Below are 22,340 nucleotides of genomic sequence, written 5' to 3'. Positions count from 1 at the left end.
ATTAAAAATTTGTCTTTCAATTAGTTTTAATTCTGTTGAATTAAAGTTTGCTGCTCTGAGGAAGGTCATAACCAAGAAAAACAAGGCGGACTGATGTGTTTATATTTAATAAATAAATTTTTATTTAAAAATAACCTCTCATTTATTCACAGTTTCAAGTCTGAAAAAAATAATACTATTCTTGATTAATTCCAACAAAGCTGAAACCATTCACTTTCCATAACAAAATCCCAGAGATGGCTGATAAATTGCAAGAGTCACATCAAAGCTAGAAAGGCACAGGTTTTTGTGCAGGATCCTCCCTGGGATTAAGAAGTGCATCCACATATTCCACAGAAATCTCCTGGTACAGCTTGGGCTGCCTTTAGCAGTGGAAGTGTTCCAGTGCAGCCCTGCTTACAAAACACATTGCAATAAATACCAAACCAGAGCAGCTGTGAGGTTACATCTCTATGCAAAACACAGATTTCACTGCAAGAGAAAAGCCAGGAATTTCCCCAGGGTGCAAAAGTTACATTTTTATCTCCAGAACTCCACGCTGGCATTTCCAACAAAGAAACGCTGCGAGCCGAACAAGGAGAGCTGTGTGGGGCTAAAAGGAATCCCTGTGCTTTCCCAGGTTCCAAGGGAACAACAGTGGTGAGAACTCACCCTCAGTGAACACAAACATCCCATGGGAACACCCCAGTGCTCCCAGCAAGGCACAGGTGCTGCAGCTCTGCAGGGCTGCCCTCACTGCAGGCCAGGGCTGCCCTGGCCCCTCGGGGCCAGCTGCTCCAGCAGGCTCAGCAGGAGCTCGGTGCGCTCCAGCAGCGACAGCCCCTTGTTGGCAGTGGCACGGAGCAGCAGGGAATAAACCTGCTTGTTTGTCCTCAGAGCTGCTTCTTCCTCACTGCTGCCCCTGCAAAGAGAGCACAGAGCCCAACTTGTAACCTCACCACAGCTCTGCATTCTGCACATTATCAAGAGCATTATTAAATAATGTTGGTGAGTATCCCCGGGGATATCCTCAGCCCCCCACCACTCCCTGCACTGCAGTCAGGGCATTCTGTTTATACTGCAGGCAGGAACATAAAATATAAATATAATAGAATGTAAAATGTACAAGCAGCAGTCAGGTTAATTGCAAGTGCTTCAGGAATGACTGAGAAATGTTGAAGCAAATTAAATTCATCACACACTTGGCAGGAATCGGGTTCATTTATTAAACAGAACAGGTAGTCAATAAAAAGCCACTGAAATGCAAAGTATTTCTGGGATAAGTTACAAGTATTCCCAGAACAAAGTCTTACTTTCAATTACTTTTCCCCTCCAATTTGAACAGCCAAGTTCTGTTCTGCTCATGATTCCACTTTGGGAAGGTACAACTGATTTCATCCATTTTGACTGCCAGGCTGCAAGTCTGGCTAGCAAACACTAATTTTACTGCATGTTCTCCTGGTCTTTGCCAAAGGGCACCTGAGACCCTGAAGCAGCATTTGAGCTCCAATTTCCCCCCTTTTCACCCCATTATTAAAGCAGAAGGCAGGACTTCCCCTCTGCAGAGCAGAAGGGAGGAAATGCACACAGGATGTACAGAAGGCACAAGAAAGGTTAAATCAAAGGTTAAATCAAGCTTGGCCTCAAAGTTTCAAGGAGCTGAGGAGATTGAATGCTGTGCAAGGGGACTCATAAAAACTGTAACAAGTTCCCTGTGTGGAATCTTCAGTGCAAAACTCACGATGCTGCCAAGGTAAGTGTGGGGGCAAAACCCCTCCAAAACAAAAAATGAGGAGTTGCTCATGTTATGAGACAACACAACTACACCCATTTACTCAGTTAGCTGTGACATCTGCTTGGTAACATAAAAATTATTCTGTAAAAATCCTCTGTGTTTCACATATTCAGATTGCCACCTTGTGGAAGCTTTTTTAGGAGCTGAAAGCTCCTAACATTGCCTGAAAAACAGCTAAAAACATACCCAGGCTGTGTTCTCATGTTTTTTATTTACCAGTCTCCCACTATCAGCAGACAACTTCCTGGGCACAATGAACTCATTTCACAGTTTACTTTTAGCAAAACAGCCCTTCCATCAGCAGGGCTTCAATCCCCAAAACTATTAACCCAACTTCCAAGCCTAAAAGAATCCTCTAAAACTAATGCCACATTTTCAGAACTTCACTTTATGTAACATTAGGAGCAGCTCCTGCAGTCACACACTTGCTGCAGGGGGAGTAAAAGGTATTTTCTGGGTCCCAAAAGGAACACCACACACATTCAGATCAAAGCAACAGAAGGAGTGGGGGAAGGAATTTGCTGCCACCCCAAATCTCAAGAACTCTTCAAAGTCAGCAGAAAAAGAACTCAGGTTTGTCCTGAATCCCAGCAGCAGGACAGAAGACTCCATTAGGAATTAGTAAATTCTCTGACACCAGTGCACATCTCCCCTGTATCCATCCCTCTCTTTGCTGCATTACTGATGTGCCTGAATTTCTTCTCAAGTCTTCTGCTTGCCCAACTCCACTGACATTTTATCAGCAAGATTCATCAGGAGAGCAGCAGCACCCAGCAGCTTCTCCCCCAGGAACTCTGCTCAGTCACACACCAATCTCACTACACTCAGAATAAAGGACAACAAGTTTCAACTTACCCAATCTTCTTTTTGCTTGAAGTTAACAATTTAATGGATTGGAGGAGAAGGAAAGACATCCTGGACTCAAAAATCCCGAGCAGTTTCAAGACCTCCTCTTTGTTAAGGCCTGCAGAGGAATCGTTCACGGATACGCTCTCAGCAGGACTTTTATCCTTGCTGATCTACAGGAGACAAACAACCCAAAACAATTTGACTGAATTCCACCTTCTACATACATGGAGTGATTTAAAAAACCCCTCTTGCAGGTGAGCTGACTTTTACATGTGTTACCCAAACTGCCAGCAAGGGACACACACATCAGCACATCCTGCAAGTAATTCTTGTCTGAGGCATCTGGAACATAATTCACACTGGCTACAGACAGCCCTGCAGCCCTGTTTTAATATTTAAATATTAAATATACCAGACAGAGAGAATTTTTTTAATTATATACAGATTCTGAAGTTCTTAGAGAAGACTTTTAAAGAATAACAGAGTTGCACAAAAATAATCTGCAGAATCAGGCAGTCCACATCTGTACAGAAATATGTTTTAATCCATCTCTGGATCATTTCTAGAAGAAGTTTTGAATCCAGTTCCAGGTTAAGGGAGAACTGCAATACATCTAACTCTGTCCACACTCTTTAAGCCACTGGCTCTATGGAAAAGTAACCAAGGAATATTTTAACTGCCAAATGCCCTTTCATTTGTGAAGGCACAAGCCAGAAGGGAGCAGGTGTCACACCACTTGAAGCTCCTTTACCTGCTCAGTTTCTGCCATAAGCTCCTTCCTGATGAGCTGAAATGCACCCTTGGTTTTGGTCATTATATCAAGGGCCCCAGACAGAGTCTTTAATTTCCCAGCACTGCTGTTCTGACCTAAAAAAATAAAGTACAAAGGGCTGATGTTACAGACTGTATTTTTCTTCCATCCAAAGACTTCAGAGTTAGGAAGAAAGCCCTTACTGCCCTAGTCAGCTGAAAAGCAGCAAGATAAAAGTGCCTTGTCTCCTCTCTTGAGGAAAATTCTATTCTGAGCAGCAGATTGCTCCTGCTCTCATATAAATTTAGTTATCTAAAAATGAAACCAAGTAGGCAGTGGTGGTTTGGAAAGCTGTTTAAAGCCAGAGCTGCACTTACTGGCCATCTGGAACTCTGCAAAGGCCACTCTCTCCAGCTGCACACGCAGCAACTCGCAGGGAGCATCCTTCAGGAGCTGGAAGAGCCGCACGGCTTTGCTGTAGTGGAGATCAGCCAGGACACGGTGCTGCTTCCTCAGGTGCTCATCACCAACCTGCACTCACAGGAGGGCACACAGTAAATCCCCCTGCTCTGGATGTTCATGAGGAGCCACTGCAAGGGTTTACTTGGAGAGGGCTGGGGAACAGCACTCGTTTCTTTAGTTAAGTAATTGAAATAAATATATTCCAGCTACAGGTAGAAGGATAAATATCAGCTCCACACATACTGAGCATGTTAAGGATGGAGTTTAGAAAATCAAAGAGCCTGGAGCAATACCTGGTTCCTGAGGCAGCTGTGGTACATGGAAGCCAGCCTGTGGTGGATGGTGGCAGCTCGGTACTGGCACAGGGGCTGTCGTTCAGACACTGTATCAACATCACAGTACTTCAAGGACTTCATCATGGCCTCACTGACTTCCTTCTCTATCTACAACATAAATAAATAAACACAAATTTAAGAAAAAAAAAATCCCTGAAGAGGCACATGTAGGACGAAGGAGAATCAGCTTTAAGCTGAAGGAAGGAAGACTTAGATGGGATATTGGGAAGGAATTGTTCCCTGTGAGGGTGGGAGGCCCTGGCACAGGGTGCTCAGAGCAGCTGGGGCTGCCCCTGGATCCCTGGCAGTGCCCAAGGCCAGGCTGGAGAGGGCTGGGAGCACCCTGGGATAGTGGAAGGTGTCCCTGCCCATGGCAGGGGTGGAACAAGATGGGTTTTAGGGTCTTTTCCAACCCAAACCATTGTATGATTCTACAATTCCAGTACCAACTTTGCTCCCTGTTCAGTTTTCCAGGATGCCAACAATGCATTTTTTCAGACACAATGAATGTCCTCTGTTACCTGCTCCTGAGCCTTTCTGGACAAGGGAGCATAATCCTGCTGCAGAGTTGCCATGGTGAAATAGGTTGTAGACAGCTCCCAGTTCACAGAATCCCAAACAGCTGGATGCACATCCCTCTTCCCCAGAGACCTCAGTGCCTTCAGGTAGTAGTCAATAGCCTACAAATGACAAAATCATGCACACAGTTACTGCCTGCATTTCTAACAACTACAAATCAACTTCCCTTTATTCAAAATATCTCCCTGAGCCCTCTTCAGTACTTCCCATTTGATAATCACTGTAATTCTGACCATGCAATTCTTCTCCCTTGTGTGTGGCACTGCGTTGTGTTCAATGTCAGCATCTGAATGTCACAGCAATCAAACCTCAACACCACCACCAAAGCCCCCACAGCAAGGATTAGGGTAGTATGGAGGCAGGACAGCCATCCCAGATTATTCCACCCAACTTTAAACATATTTACCAAAGTATTCACAAATACCTCACAGTAAAAGGCATTTTGGGGTCTGGAGTTACCTTATTGTAATAAAGGGCCTCTTCTGGGGAAAACTCCCTTTTGAAGTCCCCTTCAGCTGCACAGTGGGCCTGGGCACAGATCCTCATCAGCCTCCCCGTGTTGCACAGCAGAAGGGCAGCATTGGTGGCATCATCAATGGACTCAAAATTCTGAATTCCTTCCTCAAAGCAGGAGAAACTTTTCTTCCAGAGCTGCTGCTCTGTCGTTGAGACGTTTTTACTCACTAGGGTGAAGCACAAGGCTTAGAGACTCAAATTCCTCAGAGTTTGAAGTTTTCCCTGATGGCTTTTTGAGATCATGCTACCCATTTAAAGGAATTTCTCCAAACTGCATATTCCATTATTCAGTTTAGGCTCAATTAACTGCAGTTTACAAGCCACAGTGATCTACTGTAAATAAATAATCACAGTGGACATTAAGAAACTACTAAGTCACTTAAATGCCCTCTTTATAATCAAAAATAGATTTTTCATACAATTAGTGAACTTGATCACTGCTGTAGCTCCATGAAATGGTCAGGAATGGAAAAGGGATACTTGCCCACTCTCTCAGTCTGCACTGCAGCTGCCTGGTTCATGTAGAACACTCCAATCTCATTCCTGATATTGCCCATCCTCTTGAGCACCTGGATGTGCTGCTCTGGGTTTTGACTTTTTAAGTTACTGAAGAGCAGGATTTCATAAGCTGCTTCATAGCATTTACAGCTGACAGAAAGCTGGTATTCCAAGTCTGTGGATAAATCTGTAGCCCAGGCAAACACTGGAAAACAAAATACAAAGCCTTTGTGTCAAACAGTATTTCTCAAATTAAAGACTAGGGGAAAATGCCCAGAGAAAGTACAAGACTCATGTCAGGTAGATTTTATTTATTACTGAAACAGTTACTGCCTTTAGTTGTTTCACAGCTTCAGGCCATGTCATACAATACCTTGACAACCCCTTCTGTATGACAGGCAGGATGAGCCTTCTCTGAAGAAAGCAGAAGTGAAGTGCAGTAACCCCTCTGCCACAAGCTCTCCTGGTGCATGGTTTTGAGGAAACCCAATGGAATTATTTATGCCTATCATGTATCCAAAGTCTGGCACTTTTCCTGTCTCAGGATCATACCTTGGCACCTGGATTCTCTGTGAAGGCTGTGTAATATCTCCTGATCTTCTTTAGTCTGGTAATTATATTCTTCAAGGTAAGCTGCTCTGTTGTTTGCATTCTGAGCCAGCATTAACTGGATATCTCCACAAAGGGTTAAGCACTGACACAGGAACACCAGCACCTCGGGCAGCATGCTGCCACACAGACAGCAGTAGGTATCTGGTGGGAAAAAAACCAGCACGGATGAGCGAGGGGGAAAGAGAAGAATTACACATCAAAAGGCTTGACACAGACTGACAAGATAATTGGGTTTTATGTTACCTGTCTGCAGACAGAGAGTAAGTGTGACAATGTGTTATCCTCAGAAGAAATAACCTATTTTAAAGTCACAGTTGCTCTACACAGCTGATGGTTTAAAAACAGCCCCTGTGCTGTCCAAGATGAACAGTCACTCTGGTAATTACAAATGCTAACCTCAGCTTTGACCAAGGGAAAGCTGACTTTCTGCAGATTAACTCAAGGGAAATACAGCCTGAAAAGTTAATTTCCAAAAGGTACAGTTTAAAGTTGCTTCTTGAGTCTATAAACAACTGAAAAGCTGCAGAGTCCTATGAGTTATTATAGACCTGAGAGGTCTATTGATGTTTTGTGCTAAGATCAAATGGGTTTGCTTTATAAACCTCCTCCTGCCCTAAGACAGGAGCCTTCCCTTATGGCAGGGAAACAGCAGCACTTTAGCACTAAGCTACTGGCACTTCCCAGTTAGTTACTCTCATTATGGCAGCATTAGCTTAAACAACCTGGTTTTACTTTTTTCCTTTTCCTCAGTAATACTTCAGGATATATTCTATTTTAGCATCCAATTCAGCTGCTGAAGAGGTTTAGTATTTCTCAAAGATATATTTAAATAACATGGGAACCACCAGCTTGCAGCAGCATCACCTGGAGCAAAGAACACTGTCTTAGCCTTGGCACCAGACAGACTCTCCCAAATTCAACTGCTCTGGAGCTCCAAGTGTGCCCTCAAGTTCCCAACCTGTCAAAATGGGATCATCTTCCTATCGATCAGTGACAGAAGTTATCCTCACCACAGCCTTCTGCCCTGAACACTGAGCTGGACACTGAGTTCAGTAAAACACAAGCTTGTCAGACGTGTCACTGCACACCACAGGGAAAATCACGCACAGCAGTGTCTGATGTGGTGACAGGTCTCTCCAGGCAGTGGCACAGGTGACAAATCATTCAAGGAACTTACCATGGCACTGCAAGGCCAGCTTGATGTAGCGCAGCGCTCGCCCGTACTTCTGCAGGATCATAGCAGCATCAGACAGGACATAATAAGCTCTTGATGATTTCAGGATGAGCTGGAGTTTCATTTTGTATTGCCACGATCCAGGAATCATTCCTGACTGACTGGAATGCTTCCCCTTCTGGAAGGAGCCCACTGTGAGAGGAACAGAACCCCGTCAGTGACTCTCCCCTCTAACACATGCCAGAGGCTGGACACAACTCCACCAGCACAGGCAGGATGGGAATTGCCTGATTACAGCCCTGCACAGGCAGAGCTCTGCCACTCCAGTATCATCTGCAAAACACACCCAACACAGGGCACTTCTCCATGCACTGCACCTGCAGCAGCATGCTGGAATGCAGTGGGACAGTGACAGTGCAGGTGACCTCTCTGACCTCAAACAGCCTGTGAAAGACAGGAGCAGAGGCCAACACTACTCCCTCAGGAAGCAATAGAAAAACCACAAGAAAGTCACAGGCAGAATTTGTCATGTTCTCTACCATATCCTTAAGATAAATGCTCAGTTTCTGTATGAACAATCTCAGTGAGAAAGCTTCCATGTGTGGGTTTAGCCTCCAGCACACAAGAACCTGGATAACCTGGTCTTTCCCATGAGGAAAACCAAGTACTTTCTCACACTTATTTCAGGATATCCTCTGCATAAAGTTATGATGCTTTGCTTTGATGCTGCAGTGGTTATGGAGCCAGAAAGAACAGGTCACTGTTTCTGATTTAAGGACTGTCCCCACCAAGGACAGAATTTTGCCCTGACCGTATTTGCATACAGAAGTGAGTCTCTTGCTTAAGGTGGATTTACAAGGCCTGACTTGTAAACCCAACTATCTAACCACATTATATAAATATATAGTAAGTAAATATAATAAATCCTTAAGCAGTACATGTTCTACTAGGACAAAGATCAATGCAAAACAGTAACACCCCACCCAGCTAAAGACACACACTGCACATGCCCTGTATCCATCCACTGTTCACAGGTAGCTCTCTTGAAATTAGGAATTCCAGGATTTAGAGCACTTATCCTTTCCATAAGTATGTAAATATGTACATGTGGCAGAGAAAATACAAAATTCACATCACAGAAAACAAACCCATGGACTGGGAAGCAGAAGTGAGCAAGTAGCTCTGCTGCTGCTTCAGGGATAGACTTAAGCACAGATCCAGGAATCTGCGTGAGCGTGAATAACCCAAAATTGAACTGGCTTCTTATTCAGAGATTTTTCAAAGGCAGAAGGGAGGAGAAAGGAAAGAATAAAGAACTGCCAAAGTAGGCAAGATAAATTTTTTTCTGGGCTGTGCTTACAGGGCTCCTTGCCCTGCAGAGAACTCTACTTCTTTCAAACAAAAAGTCTTTCCTGGAATTTTTTATGTCACTCCAGAACAAAATAAAATAGACTGTAGTCTGACACTTCAGGAGTTTGAGCATTTAAGCAAACAAAACATCTTTTATTTGCTGCTTCTTTTCACAACTGTAGAGGTACAGGAAAGAAAACAAAATCCTAGTTAACATTTTATATGCAATTCAAGCACCTAGTGTAGGAACAGAACCTGCCAGAAGGGAGAAATTCTTCCAGAACACATCCAGGCCACACACACATAAAGAAATTAAGGCTATTTTTAAATCAACCCACAAAACTTACGGTGCTGCACATACCAAACCTCAAAATACCAAGCCTTTATGGAAGTCATCTGAAAGCCACATCTAAATAGGGTCCAGTAAAATCATGTGTTGACTAATAAAAGATTCTTTGCTATGCAAAAGAACTCAAATGAGCTCCTCTTTTCATATTTAAAAAGGAACAGACTGTTCTCCAATTTTCAGTGCACTTTTCCTTAGGCAACACTGTAATTAGTGATTTAAGCACACTGTTTTGACAATCAAAATAAAGTAGCAGCAGTTTGTGTTGGCACTGGGAAGGTCTTATTTGCACAACAATAGAACTTACTTTTGTCTAGGAATAAGGCCATCTGTTTTTCCAGAGACTCAGGACCACCACTGGTGGATTCATCCTCATATTTCAACGGGATTGGAGTGCTGGGGTCAGCTGCAGGAAGGTCACCTTCTTTTTTAACACTGCTGTCAACAGACTTCAAGCCCTGCAAAAGAGAGAAATCATTCATTGACCTGGAGAGCAATATTTAGCAAATAGAGCAGGTGAAAGATTGGGTGGGAGGTGAAGCATCCTCAGGAAGCTGGCAGTGAACTAACCTCCAGGACGTGGTTGAGCACCAGCCTGCAGCGCTCCTCGGTGCCGTGGCAGACAGGGAAAGCACAGCTGGGCTTCAGTGGGGCACCAGAGAGGGAACAGAAGAAATGGTCAACACAGGAAATATAAAATGACTGGCCAGAAGATTCAAATGAGAGGTAACATGAAAACAAAGTGCAATATGGTAAGGAAAAAAAAAACAAAACTACATGAAGCTTTTACCATAAAATTCAAACACCTCAGATTGTATGAAGAGTTCATGAAGTGTTTCTTTGCCCACTTCAGTTTACCTAAAACTACCAGGAAACTGAATTTCACTACCCATGAACTGAATCATCCAGGAAAACCCTTAAATACCCCCCAGTGCCACTTACACGTATTCGATGCACAGACTTGTACTTTTCTGGTACTGACAACTCCCCAACAGATTTGATTATTGCCACTGCTTTATTGTCATCTGGGGGATCAGAACTGTTGCTGTAGGAACCATTTTCATCACTGTCTGGCATCTCTTCCTCTTCCTCACTGTAACTTTCATCAGAATTTCCATTTATAGGGAAGTCTGCACTGTCTTCTTTTTTTGGTTCATCCAGCTGAAAAAGCTCTGATAACATGTAGTTTGCTGAAGCAATAATCTTTGCAAAGAAGAGAAAAAAATCATTCATTCTCAAGTTAAATTTTTCTTTTGAGAGGCAAGAATATAAATTATCTTACAATAAGGAGGACAGAGGACGTGCAAAGAGGTGTTTGATAACCTGTAAATAGAGCCTGAGCAAATTCCCTGGAAGGGAAAAGGATCCAAGCTGATCAAGTTGAGAAGAGAATAAAAACCAATTGGTAGAGAACAAGTACTGTCTGTTCTGACAGCTTGCAGATCACAGGAGACAACACAAGGATCTTATGCAAGCAAAAAAAAAAAAAACAAAAAAAAAAAAACTGAAAAGATTTCACTGGGATTTTGAAAACCTTTCACAACTCTAGAAGGAATCCACATTCCTATTAGTTTCATGTGTCCCATGTCACCTCTTGTCCCATGTCTCCTCTCCATTCTAAATATGACTCAGATTTTTCACATCCCATTTCTGGGATTCATTTTCAGTTGAGAACAGCTTAAATCATTTAGAGATTCTCCAGCCCAACCCACTTATCAAGGCAGGCTGCTCAGAACTGTGTCCAGCTGGGCTTTGAGTATCTGAAAAGATGGAGACTGCAACTTCTCTTGCCTGACCCAGTTTTCAGCCACTTTCAGAGTAAAAATGTTCATATATTCCCACTTTACACTTTTTATCCAGGATCTGCTCCCAAAGGGCTCTCTGGCAGCAAGAACAACAGACTGAATATAATGAGAAGTTCCTTTTAAGAGCAGGATAGAAGACTTGTGCTGTAATGAGGGGCATCAAAAAATACTAGTTTTAAAAAATAGCATGGGGATTTTTTAAAAATAAAATAATTTTTAAAGTTTATAAATTTAAATTCTCTACTTTGAGAGGAAGATGTAACACTATTTATTACCAGGTTTATTATGATTACAGCATATTTACACTGAAATATGCAAGAAAACTTTGAATTCTCACTTGAGGATGTCTGCCATTGTCCAACAACTTCAGACAATTCAGGAGCAATGTTCTGATTGTGCCATAGTGTTTCTTGTTCTGGTTTTTCTTCAACATCATATTGCAAGCAACTCTAAAGAGAAAGTTGAACAAAACAGTGAAATTCCTGGATGAGTTCTTTGTGCTAGAAAAAAAAGAAGCTTTAAACAATATTCTAGAACTGCAGATCTTCCAAACTGTATGATGAGTCTACAAGACTTTATCAGCAAAGAAGTTTACATGGAGAAATGGTGAAAAGGGAAAAGTCAGTTTTGATCTAGTGGGACTAAAATTTAGTGAGTTTGTGTATGACTGTCATTTGATCATGATTTTTGGTCTGGGTTCTGAATAAAACTGCACCAAGAACAAAGTACTGCAATAAAAATGATAAAAACTCACTTGTACAGCAGAATTGCCACAGGCATTGTAAAAGGGTTTTGATATTTGTCTTCAGTCTCTTCACAAAGCGTGGTGAGGTCATAGAGCTTTACTATGTCACTCCCACTTGCTGAAAAGGAAAATCTTTTGTTAAATCACATCTTTTGTTAACATCACATTAACATCAATCTTTTCAAACTGATCTAAACCCTCTTACCTTTAAACAGCCAATAGGTGTGTCCTTCTTTGGTGCAATTTGATTTCAGAAAAGATAAGATATTTTGAGCAATATCTTTTATCACTTTGGTAGAAAAATTGGAGTTTTCCAAATTGGGAATATCTTCAGTCTTGATCATTTCATATTTCTGCAAAGAACATAAATTAAGACTCAAGCTTAGGTTGGAGGGTTTTGTGATACCAGTGTCTTCATCAACACCTAAATCAAAGGCTGCTATTATGATAAATTGAGTTAATTTCTATTATTTACTTTAAGCAAGCACATCTTGACTACACTACTCAAACAAAGCTTTAAGGAGGATCCATTTCAGTCACAAACATGGGAAATGGAGAACAAAAGATGAGGAAAAATAAGGGGGAGAAAGTACAACATCTGCTACTTCAAGCAAACCTAGTCAGCCTAGGAAACAACTCCAGGCTACCAGGTAAACAGAAACACAGTCCACAATAAAATAGCAGAAACATTCAGAAGCTTGCATTTGTCTTGGCAAGCGAACACTGCAGATTTCAAGATGTAGGAAACTGATTTCTGCAGTTGCATTTTTTATTTTTGCCTTCACTCAAACACGAGGGGAAGAAGAAATCTTGCATGCATGAAAGGGAGGGGAAGAAAGAATACACTATTTTTAGATGACTGTTGCAAGCTGTCTAAGATGCTTCTCATTCTGCACCACAGGATTTTTGTCATCTTTGCTCAGAACAGTGTGAAGGATCTGTGATAACTGAGGCAATTTTAGAAGATGAAGAATGAATTATTATTTTAAGTGCTAATGCAAAGAGCCAGACCTACCTGAACAATTCCATTGACATGAAAGCACATCACAAGCTCTGGTACGTTGCATATTAAGTTGTCCAACCAATAGTCAATCCCCGTTAGCACATTTATTGGCTTGTTGTTATCCCTAAAATAAAACATTTCTAGTGTTACTTAAATCTTTGTTTACCCTTCAGGAAATATTAGGGATGTTTACTAATGGGATTTAGGTTTAAGTCACCTGAGAGTGGATGAACACTAAAACAATGATTTGGGAATTGTTGTATTAATGAGTTATAACAAAACAGACGTGCTGATCTCTCCAATGGAATATGCTCACATTCCATCAGCAGTTTGGAGTTTTTGCCCACGTTTAACAGGCTTCAGATGTCACGCTATTACCAAGATAATAAATACTTCAGAAGTTCTAAAGGAATAGCATTTTTAGCTGCAATTATAGCACAAACCTACTCTCAGACCTTCCAAAATTCCTTGCAGAGCAAGGTACTGGTAATTCCTAAATGTGTCTTTAAAAGATGACAAATACACCAAATCAGCTTCAAGTTTTTGCTCATTCTTTGCCTATGTAAAGGCAGGAACAGGACGAGTGGTAATGAAGGGACTGACATTAAATTGGGACTGGAATAGTTCTGTCTCACTGCTCAGTAACATTTTAAGTGCTTATGCCCAGCAAGCAGCTACTAAAATTCAGACTCCCAGGAAGAGAAATTTTACTGTTCTCTTTTTAAAAAGGGCAAAAAAAAAAAAAAAAATGCAGGTAGCTAACTAGGAAGCAGAGTAACAAATCAGTCAAGGCTGGTATAAATAGTATCTATCAACTTCTAAGCTCACCTGAGACGCAGGCTGACAGCAGGGTATCTCCCACCTCCAAATATTGGCATATTTGATCCCACCAACATGTGGATATCTTCAAAGGTCCACAGGATATTACGAACAAAGTCATTTTTTAGTCCCTTCATGAAGAGAAAACAGAATTGTCCAGTAAATCAGTGGCATACCACTTGTTCTCCATGACATTCTGTGGAATTATGAGAATGCAGGAAGCCAAAGCAGCAAATAAAAGCCAGCACGTGACAAACCCGGCGCGTTCGCGGGAACTTAAAATTGCAGATGCCACAAAAGCTACAGCTACAGGGACTGAGGTTTGGCCTTGGCTCCAGTTTAGGCCTGGCTTGGAGGTGCTGGTTTAACCTGGGGGTTCAGCTCTCACATAAAGCATACCTGACTGTTCTCCCCGTCATTGAACAAAGGAGACAGGTTTTGTTCTCTGGGGGCTGAGGCCACGTGCCCCACTAGATATGAGGGTTCAAGAGGCACATTTCCCTGTGGAGAGCACAAGGATAAGGAGTGATTCTGCTGCTGAGGTCAAGTCAGCCATTTCAAAAGATATGAACAACAAAAGCATGTAAGGGAAAAACCTTTACCTCCAACATCTTTAAATAAACCTGCATAAAACTGGAAAAGGCCTCTAGGCAGTGACTAGAATGCTTCTTTTCTACAGTTAGTGCCAAAATGTTGTGTTTTGTAATATTCTCAGAGGCTCTGGGAAGAAACCAGGAAGCAGTTAACAAGAGCTCCTTATTAACCCAGGGTCAACACCACATCATCAGTGTCCAGAAGCAAAACCTCTATCCTGCTGGTTTATTTGTGAACTAAAGAAATGGCACTGTGCAAATGCACAACAGCTTCTTTATGATAATCAGTCTGCTGAATGGGGCAATGGTTCCTCAAGAGGGTAGAAGAGAGAAGGAGTCCTTTTTCTAAAAGTTTTCAAGCACTGAAGCATTTCTCCACACAACACATGCAGTTACAATTTTATGGCCAATGTAGGTTAGAAACTCCCTAAATTTGGCAGATCAGTTGGTAACATTATGCAAGCACAACTGTAGCATCATTATTATATTAATGCAGACTGAAGACAGCAGACCTTTCAACCTCTCAAAATTTAATCAATTCTGTTTTAAATTACTCACAAAAACCACAGGAATGAACAGTTTTCATAAATAAGTTTAGTCAGAATAGAAACCCTGAATTAGGGCCTGATACTAATCATAGCTTGTTGCATAATTGCTGTAAACATCTCCCCTTTCACTTGTGTAATCTCATGGCAAGTATTTTTAAGTACTGCTTAACTGTTTTCCTTTTTCAGAAATTTTCATTTTCCTCTTCCCCTAACGAATTCATGGCCACCAGAAGATGGATTTTAATGGCAGAATTAAAAAGAAAGGCCAAAACTTTAAGCTTCCAAACACATCTTCTGATTATCAGCATTTTCCTACTTTTAAGTAAAGGCACTGATGAATCCTCTTAGCCAAAGGCTTTGTTTCTCAAAGATGCTGGGATAAATAGCAATTTAACACTACAGTGACAGAACAAGTATCTGAATTTTGGAGCTCTGAATCACTGGCAAACCTGGAACTGCACCTCCTGCCAAGTTCTCCTCATGCCTTAGCTCAGCTCTTTCAGCAAAGGGGGCTGCAGCAGCACTTCTGAGAACCTTTCCCCATCTGTGACTCTACAAACACTGTGGTGCCAGGTAAAACATTCTTCACACCAACCTGGTTAGAGGCACCTGGATCTTCAGAGAGTGAGGAAGGCATTTCAAAAGGAGCTGGCCAGGAAGCCCTTCCTGCTTCATCACTCTCACCTGCAACAGGACCCTCCTGGTGCTGCTTGGAAGTGGAAGGAACAGGCTGAGCAGCTCCATCTCCATTAATGCTGACAAGGAAACATTTACAAGTTCAGCTGACAAGATGCAAACAGACCCCTTTTTAGAGTTGTTGTTTGATGCACCCTTGCCAACAAATGACTTGGCTGGTATGCAGTTAATTAAGTCATGCTCTTTATTTTATTCTTTAGTATTTCAACTTTAAAGTAAAATACTTCATTTCCGTGAAAACATTTCATGCTATTTCCTGACCTCACCCCTCAGTTCCCTCTGTTTAAGAAAAAAGCAGTAAAAAAATCAGACCATAATGCAATTTTAACATTTACTCCAAGACCAAAAACCAAGCAGAAGTGGTGCAGAATTCAAGTTTCATGCAGACAAAAGGTTACCTGTAATACAAAAACTTAGAAAGTATTGCCTTCTGGTACCAATGTTCTTTACTCTTCTTTTTTCTTTGCCATTTCTGATCAATCAGCCTTTGATAAAACTCCTTCAGCCATGTCCAGTCCCCTGTCTAGGCAGCAGAAGAAATATGAAAATAATGTCAAGAAGCATCTGCAAAGTAAACCGAGTGCCTTATAAACTTACAAATACTCTTCCACAAGAAAAAAAACAAGAAAATAACATCATAGCTGAAGTCCCAAATTGGTCATCTATTGAAAAGACAGCTTCTAGGAAAGTTATGCTCTTACTGATAATCTGAGTTAATTAGAAAATCAGATATCTAAGAGGCTACATAGTAAGAAAAACATATTGCTTATAAAATCAATCAAATACTACAGCAACACTGAAGTAATTACACAGAAGTGAGACATAGAATATTAACCCTACAATGCCATAAACATAGGACATCAGTGTAGTTTGTGGGTAAACTGCTGCAGAACAGAACACCCTTGGCACCCACATATGATTTTTAGGGATTTCCAAACATTTCCTTGCTGCTCTATTCCTGAAATAATGCATTTTGCCAACATGCCACAGTTATCAAGAACCAAGTGGTTCACCTGAGATGATCTCATGAAGAGTTCCTGGATGTCCAACTCATCCAGCAGGAGTGTCCTCCCAATTCTGTGCACGGCCATGCTCACGTGGGACTTGCTGTAAGGGATCTTCAGGAGTTTTTTAATGTTCTTGCAAAAAGAAAGTGAAAAGAGAGAGTATTTAATATAATTATGCTGCATGAGAAGGCAACTGTCAGGCAATTAAGGCTCCATCATGTGTAACAGTGACTTGGGGAGACTCCAAGCCTAAAGTCCACCAGTCCAAACATCCCCCCTTCCTTCCTCTTCCCCCCAGCACCCTCTGGTCAGTCAGGGTCCCCTGTCCCAGCTGTGTCCCTTCCCAGTTTTCTATGCACTCCCACCCCCTGCCAGCAGGGCTGGATGAGAAGCAGGAGAAGTCTTGGCTCTGTGTAAGCCCTGCTCAGCAACAGCAAACACATCTCTGTATTATCAACCAGTGCTCCAGACAATCCCAAAGCAGTCTCTTACCAGCCACTGGGAGGAAAATTAATGCTACCCCAGCCCACGTGGTCAAATAAAACCTGACAGTGCCAGGGATTTGAAAACCATCCCACAAGAAAATGCATTTGCTGAGGGCAGAGAACAGAAATGACAGTGATAAAGGGACCAAATCATCAGTAGGAACAACACACATGGCTTAAACATTCTCTGATTGGATCATCAGGACCAGGTACCAACAAAAAAGACAAAAATATCCAAGTGGATGATTTGGATTGTAAACTTTTATTTTCATAGCATGAATACCAATTCTTTGCCAGGTGTCCAAAGCAATCCAGACAGAGACCTAAATCTGAATACAAATCTGACAAATATTAACATGAGCATGTTTCCTCTTCTGAGCAGCCTCATCTGAATTCTACAGATATTACCAGCACCAAAAGAGCTGACAAACTGACAAAAAATTAAGGAAAGGAGAGGTTGGAGGGGAGTTCTCTCTTCTAGATAAGAATAATAAAAAAAATCATCTTAAGAATAACAGTTTGCATCAAAATACCTGATTTCAAATACACAAGACAATTACCTTGCAAGACTGATGCGCTGCATTCACTAAACTGCTCACCTTAGCTGCAGATTATCTGTAGAACTCCAGAGGAAATATGATTTTTCTCTCTAAATTTCTTATTCAGTGATCACAATTCCCTTACTTGGCGATCTGTGATTCATTAAGGGATCTTCCCTTTTCCCCAAAGGACACAAAGATGCCAGAAGCCATCACAGTATCTTAAAATAAAAGTTTATGCAATGTAAGAATTTGAATGAGAGAATTTAAGATGTGTCCTTACCTCTGAATCAGATACAACATCCACATCATTTCCAACTGAGTCAATGAAGTCATAGGCCATCCCAAAGCTATTAAAAAAAAAAAACACAAGTTAAAACTGTTCCAGTGTGACATTACAGACCTGGCTTTTATATCTATTAAATCTTTGAATGGCTTCATAAAATAAAAAAAAAAAAAATTGCCCAGCTAAACATCCCCTAGTGTAATGAGGCCTAAAATTCACAAAGTAATTTCATCTTCATATTCTGCAAGTTTTGCATAAATATCTTTGAAAGTGCTTAGATCTAATTCCAGGACATTCTACAACACTTAAAGTTTTGTGGAAATCAAGAAAAATCAGACAAAATGAAAGATTCTTTCTAACACTGAAAATAAGAAGAGTTCTTCAATGAGCTTCTCTTTAAAGCATTAAGCATATTAAAGACTTTAACTTTAGTAGCTGTAATTGAATTTTACCTCTTATTCACATTTTCCAGAACTGCCCTACATGTTGTAACAGACACATTGTCTCTTCCTCCACCCTCGTTAAGGAAATTACAAGCTACTTAAGTTGGAATATTTCAATGTACAGATCATTCTTTAAAACAAATCCAGATACTACTAAAATCCAAAACATACATGATGTGCAAGTTATACTTTCGTTATCAGCTTTTTAATACTGACACTAGAGAAAGAGACTGAACTGCCAGCCTCTGACAATCAGAGTATCTAAAATAAACATGAAACATTCATAAAGCCCTGAAAAATATGTTACTCTGCTCTGAAAAGTACAGCTCCTAAAAGAGATTATGAGGATATAAACACAGACCTTGAACAAACTGTTAAATTTCACTGACTGGCTGACTTGGTGTGAATTTGCTTGTTCAGCACAGGATTTGAGCCTCCTGTTTATGAACACTCTGAACTCATTCAAAAATTCAGCAAACATCCACACTGAAAAGCAACACTGCTTCTTGGGTGTGCCCCTCATTTCACCTATAGTATGACAGAAATATGAAATCCTGATATAAATAGGAAATTTCATTTGCCATTAGTCAGGTGCAGTTTCTAAAGATCCAGAAGAGCTATAAATTGGTTTCCAAGGGGAACCAACCACATGTTCTATTTCACCTGTTATCAAAGGCTGAAGCAGTCCAGTTTGATCTGGGCCAGCCAGGGAAGAACAAAAAGTCAGTCTGACTGTCTGAGGCAAGGTGTCAACATGCACATGAGCAAATCAACAAAACCATCTCTGTATGTTATGTAAATAATCAACATCATCAATCATTTACTGAGACAAGATCAGACCATAAAGGCAACAACTCAAGATGAAAAAGTAGAGGGAGAATGGTTAAGACAAAGCAATATGGAGTTGCTATGGTAGAACTTGTTCTTTCTACTTTAAATGACACAGGATCCAAGTTCACAACCAGAATTGTTCTTAAAGGCCTGGAAAAAAATAGGGGCTGCTGTATTTACCTTGAGAAGGGTTTACTTTTTTTGCTGTTGCCCAGAATGGTCGTCCCTGCTGGTCCCAGCTTGGCACTTTCCCGTAACCAGTTGGCAGGAGGCAGCTTCAGGTCTGTTTTCTCCTGCAGACGGGCAAAGGCTGCCTGAGGAGGGGCTGAGGAGTATTTCACCACAGCACAGCTCTTCACCTCATTGCCTCCGAGGAACAGCACCGAGCCCTGGTTTCCAGAGAGAAATTAGCCTTCTGCTTAAGTGCTGGCAATTAAAACTATCAGGCTTGCTCTGTGATAAGTTATTTTTAAGGCTAAGTGAGCAAAATCCAGTCCTATAGTCAATTACCTTCCCCCAGCACATACAGTTTTCCAGTTATCCCAATTCCAATTCATGTCAAGCATAAGCTTCACTTTAGGAATCATCACAGAATCATTTAGGTTAGAAAAGACTGCCAAGATTATCAAATCCAATCTGTGATGGACCACCACACTGCCACCCAGACCAGAGCACTGAGCAACACATCCAGTCTTTCCTTGGACACCTCCAGGGATGAGGACTCCACCACTGCCCCAAACAGCCTGTTCCAATGCTTGACAACCCCCTCCATGAAGGAATTCTTCCTGGTGTCCACCCTGAGGCTCCCCTGGCCCAGCCTGAGGCCATTCCCTCTCTTGTCTCTATTCCCTGGAGCAGAGCCCGACCCCCCTAGCTGTCCTCTCCTGGCAGGAGCTGTGCAGAGCCACAAGGTCCCCTCACTCGAGCCTCCTTTTCTCCAGGCTGAGCCCCTTCCCAGCTCCCTCAGCTGCTCCTGGGGCTCCAGACCCTTCCCAGATCCCTCAGCTGCTCCTGGGGGTCCAGACCCTTCCCCAGCTCCATTTCCTTCCCTGCACACACTCCAGCCCCTCAATGTCTTTCCTGAAACAAGAGCCAAAGAACCAAGCCCAGAATGCGAGGCTGGACCTCAGCAGCGCCCAGCACAGGGGGACAACCCCTGTCCTGGTCCTGCGGCCACACTGTGGCCGATACAAGTAAGTAGCAGTGGCCTTCTTGCCCCCCTGGGCACACTGAAGCATGAGAATGAAGTGCCACTAAGGTCAGCTGCCCACACAACACACAGTCAGTCGGAAAGGCCAAAACGAACACAACTCCTCCCACTGAAGTTTGTAAAAGTAGGTGGTTATTAACACCAAGTGTTCCCTAACACCAACATTAAAGCTAAACAGGCTTATTATTACTAAATAATAATAAATTAAATAAGATTCGTGCTCGCCTATTTCTTTTCAAACACGCAGCTGTCACCCGTGGAAGAGAAGCTTTGAACTAGCACACGTCGCGGGAAAAACAGCTCCACAGGACACCACTTACGTAAATACAATGCACTTAGGCATAACAACAGCAACACTGCTCGCAATTAACGCTTAATCATAATTAGCGTGTTCCCTACAGCACTCCGGCCCTGACAAACTGGAAAGAAGATCAAAAACACCGCTCAATTAAAACACCACTAGGGGATGTGTCTGTAGGCACCGCTCGACCCCCCTCAGCCCCTCTACCTCACCCAGCACGGCCCCCCCTCAGCGCCGCTCACCTGCTTGGGCTCCTCGGCGTCTCCCCTCAGCGGGGCAGCGGCGCCCGCGCCGCAGGGCTCCTCCATGGTCCGGGAATGGAGCGGGAATGGTCCGGGAATGGAGCCGGGAATGGAGCGGGAATGGAGCCGGGAAGGGGCGGCGGGAGCGGAGCCGCTTCCCGGGGGCGTCCGACCGGGAACCGCCGCCTCTCGCGAGACTTTTCGAGAAGGCGCGGGAAGGGCGGGCTCTGAGGGCGGCGCCGTGAGGGGCGGGAGGCGGCGGCGGCGGCTCCGTGAGGGGCGGGTGTTGCGCTCCCAGGGGGGTCAGAGTGGCTTTGAGGTCGGAAAAATACATGGCTAATCTGCGAGCGATCCCTACCTTGTCAGTTACACCGAAGCACGGAGTGTCACGTCCAGTCGTTCCTTAAGCACCTCCCTTGGCAGCCCTTTCCAATTCTTGGCCACCCTTTCCATGAATAATTTTTCCCGAATCTCCAATCTAGATCTCCCCTGGCACAGTTTGAGGCCATTCACAGCTGAGCCAGAAGGTTCCCCCGAGCTTCCTTCTGTCCAGGCTTGTTTGACTTTCCTGGATAAGTGGGACCTTAATGAAACAACCGTAAACTTGGTGATGGGGTACCTCAGCATGGGAGAGGATTGAAAATTGCAGTGTCCTGCCGTCTGTACACTGAGTTCAACAAAAGCTAAGGTCTGATGGCTTCAGTAAGCAAGTAATTCCTAAATAGTGCCCATGGGATTTTTAATATTTATTATTTTCCGTGTAGATGGTATTCCTCATTCTCTAAACTGCAAGATGCAGTACATGACTGGTCAGGGAGTACAAATGCTGGCTGCCTCCTAAATTACATCTATATCTGTATCAATAGCCACATACATCTTTATATATATATATATATATATATATATATATATATATATATATATATATATACACAAACACATATAGACATAGATCAAGGAATCACAGAATGTTTTGGGCTGGAAGGGAACTTAAAGATCATCCAGTTCTACCCCAGCCATGGGCTGCAGCTTCTCTGGGCACCCTGTGCCAGGACCTCCTTATCCTCCCAGGGAACAATTCCTTCCTAATATCCAATCTAATCCTAGTCTCTGTTAGTTTGAAGACAAAAAGGACACAAGTGTCATCTTCTTTACAGTCTGTCAAGGCCAAGGAGGCAAAGTCTTGGTTTGTGCTACAGTGGCCAAGTGTTCTGCAGTTAAATAGTTGGGATGTTTCCAAGCCAGCACTTAAACTCAAAAGCAAAAAAATCCTTAGGACGCAGCCAGGTTTTCTGTAAATATTGGGCGTGTGTTCAATTAAGATACGTGTATGTGGAAAGCCATTTTCAAAAGAGAAGGAAGTTACATCTTAAAAATTCTTTCTCTAACTTCCTTTGGGTTTTCCTCAAAACCATCTCTCCTTTCCCCACCCATTCCTATTCAGGCTGTAAAGTGTCACTGAAGCGATTGTGCAGAACCGATTTGTTTTCAACATTCAATCCTCTGAGGAGCTGTTTTTTCCCTCTCCCCTGCAGCACACG

The 22,340-nt window shown here is 42.5% G+C and overlaps 1 protein-coding gene across 1 annotated transcript; it reads right to left on the bottom strand.

Moving 5' to 3' along the window:
• Positions 1-98: 98 nt before the first annotated feature.
• On the bottom strand, positions 99-20,987 carry EDRF1 (erythroid differentiation regulatory factor 1). Its single transcript, XM_059852205.1, has 25 exons — positions 20,800-20,987; positions 19,227-19,435; positions 17,770-17,836; positions 16,469-16,594; positions 15,854-15,978; positions 15,355-15,514; positions 14,018-14,119; positions 13,628-13,749; positions 12,812-12,923; positions 12,002-12,149; positions 11,806-11,914; positions 11,389-11,500; positions 10,189-10,449; positions 9,817-9,888; positions 9,554-9,704; positions 7,554-7,742; positions 6,317-6,517; positions 5,751-5,969; positions 5,210-5,433; positions 4,693-4,851; positions 4,130-4,279; positions 3,752-3,905; positions 3,375-3,490; positions 2,630-2,793; positions 99-901 (listed from the first exon to the last, which is right to left on the bottom strand). Exons 1-25 carry the CDS (start codon positions 20,863-20,865, stop codon positions 733-735), a joined length of 3,687 nt encoding a protein of 1,228 aa, XP_059708188.1. The 5' UTR covers positions 20,866-20,987; the 3' UTR covers positions 99-732.
• Between the last annotated feature and the right edge of the window lie 1,353 nt (positions 20,988-22,340).

The sequence above is a fragment of the Haemorhous mexicanus genome, chromosome 7, assembly GCF_027477595.1.
Source record: "Haemorhous mexicanus isolate bHaeMex1 chromosome 7, bHaeMex1.pri, whole genome shotgun sequence".
NCBI lineage: Eukaryota > Metazoa > Chordata > Aves > Passeriformes > Fringillidae > Haemorhous > Haemorhous mexicanus.
The sequence above is the reverse complement of the archived record's forward strand: the minus strand, read 5'-3'. Positions and strand labels throughout refer to the sequence as shown.

What these genes read in the sequence shown, in the direction of transcription:
- EDRF1 (XM_059852205.1), bottom strand. Translation starts at nt 20,865, where the DNA reads ATGGAGGAGCCCTGCGGCGCGGGCGCCGCTGCCCCGCTGAGGGGAGAC. An exon ending in ATCCAGGTGCCTCTAACCAG is followed by an intron (nt 14,120 to 15,354) that starts GTTGGTGTGAAG and finishes TGCTCTCCACAG; the next exon opens with GGAAATGTGCCTCTTGAACC. An exon ending in CCAGAAAGGCTCAGGAGCAG is followed by an intron (nt 4,280 to 4,692) that starts GTAACAGAGGAC and finishes TTTATGTTGTAG; the next exon opens with ATAGAGAAGGAAGTCAGTGA.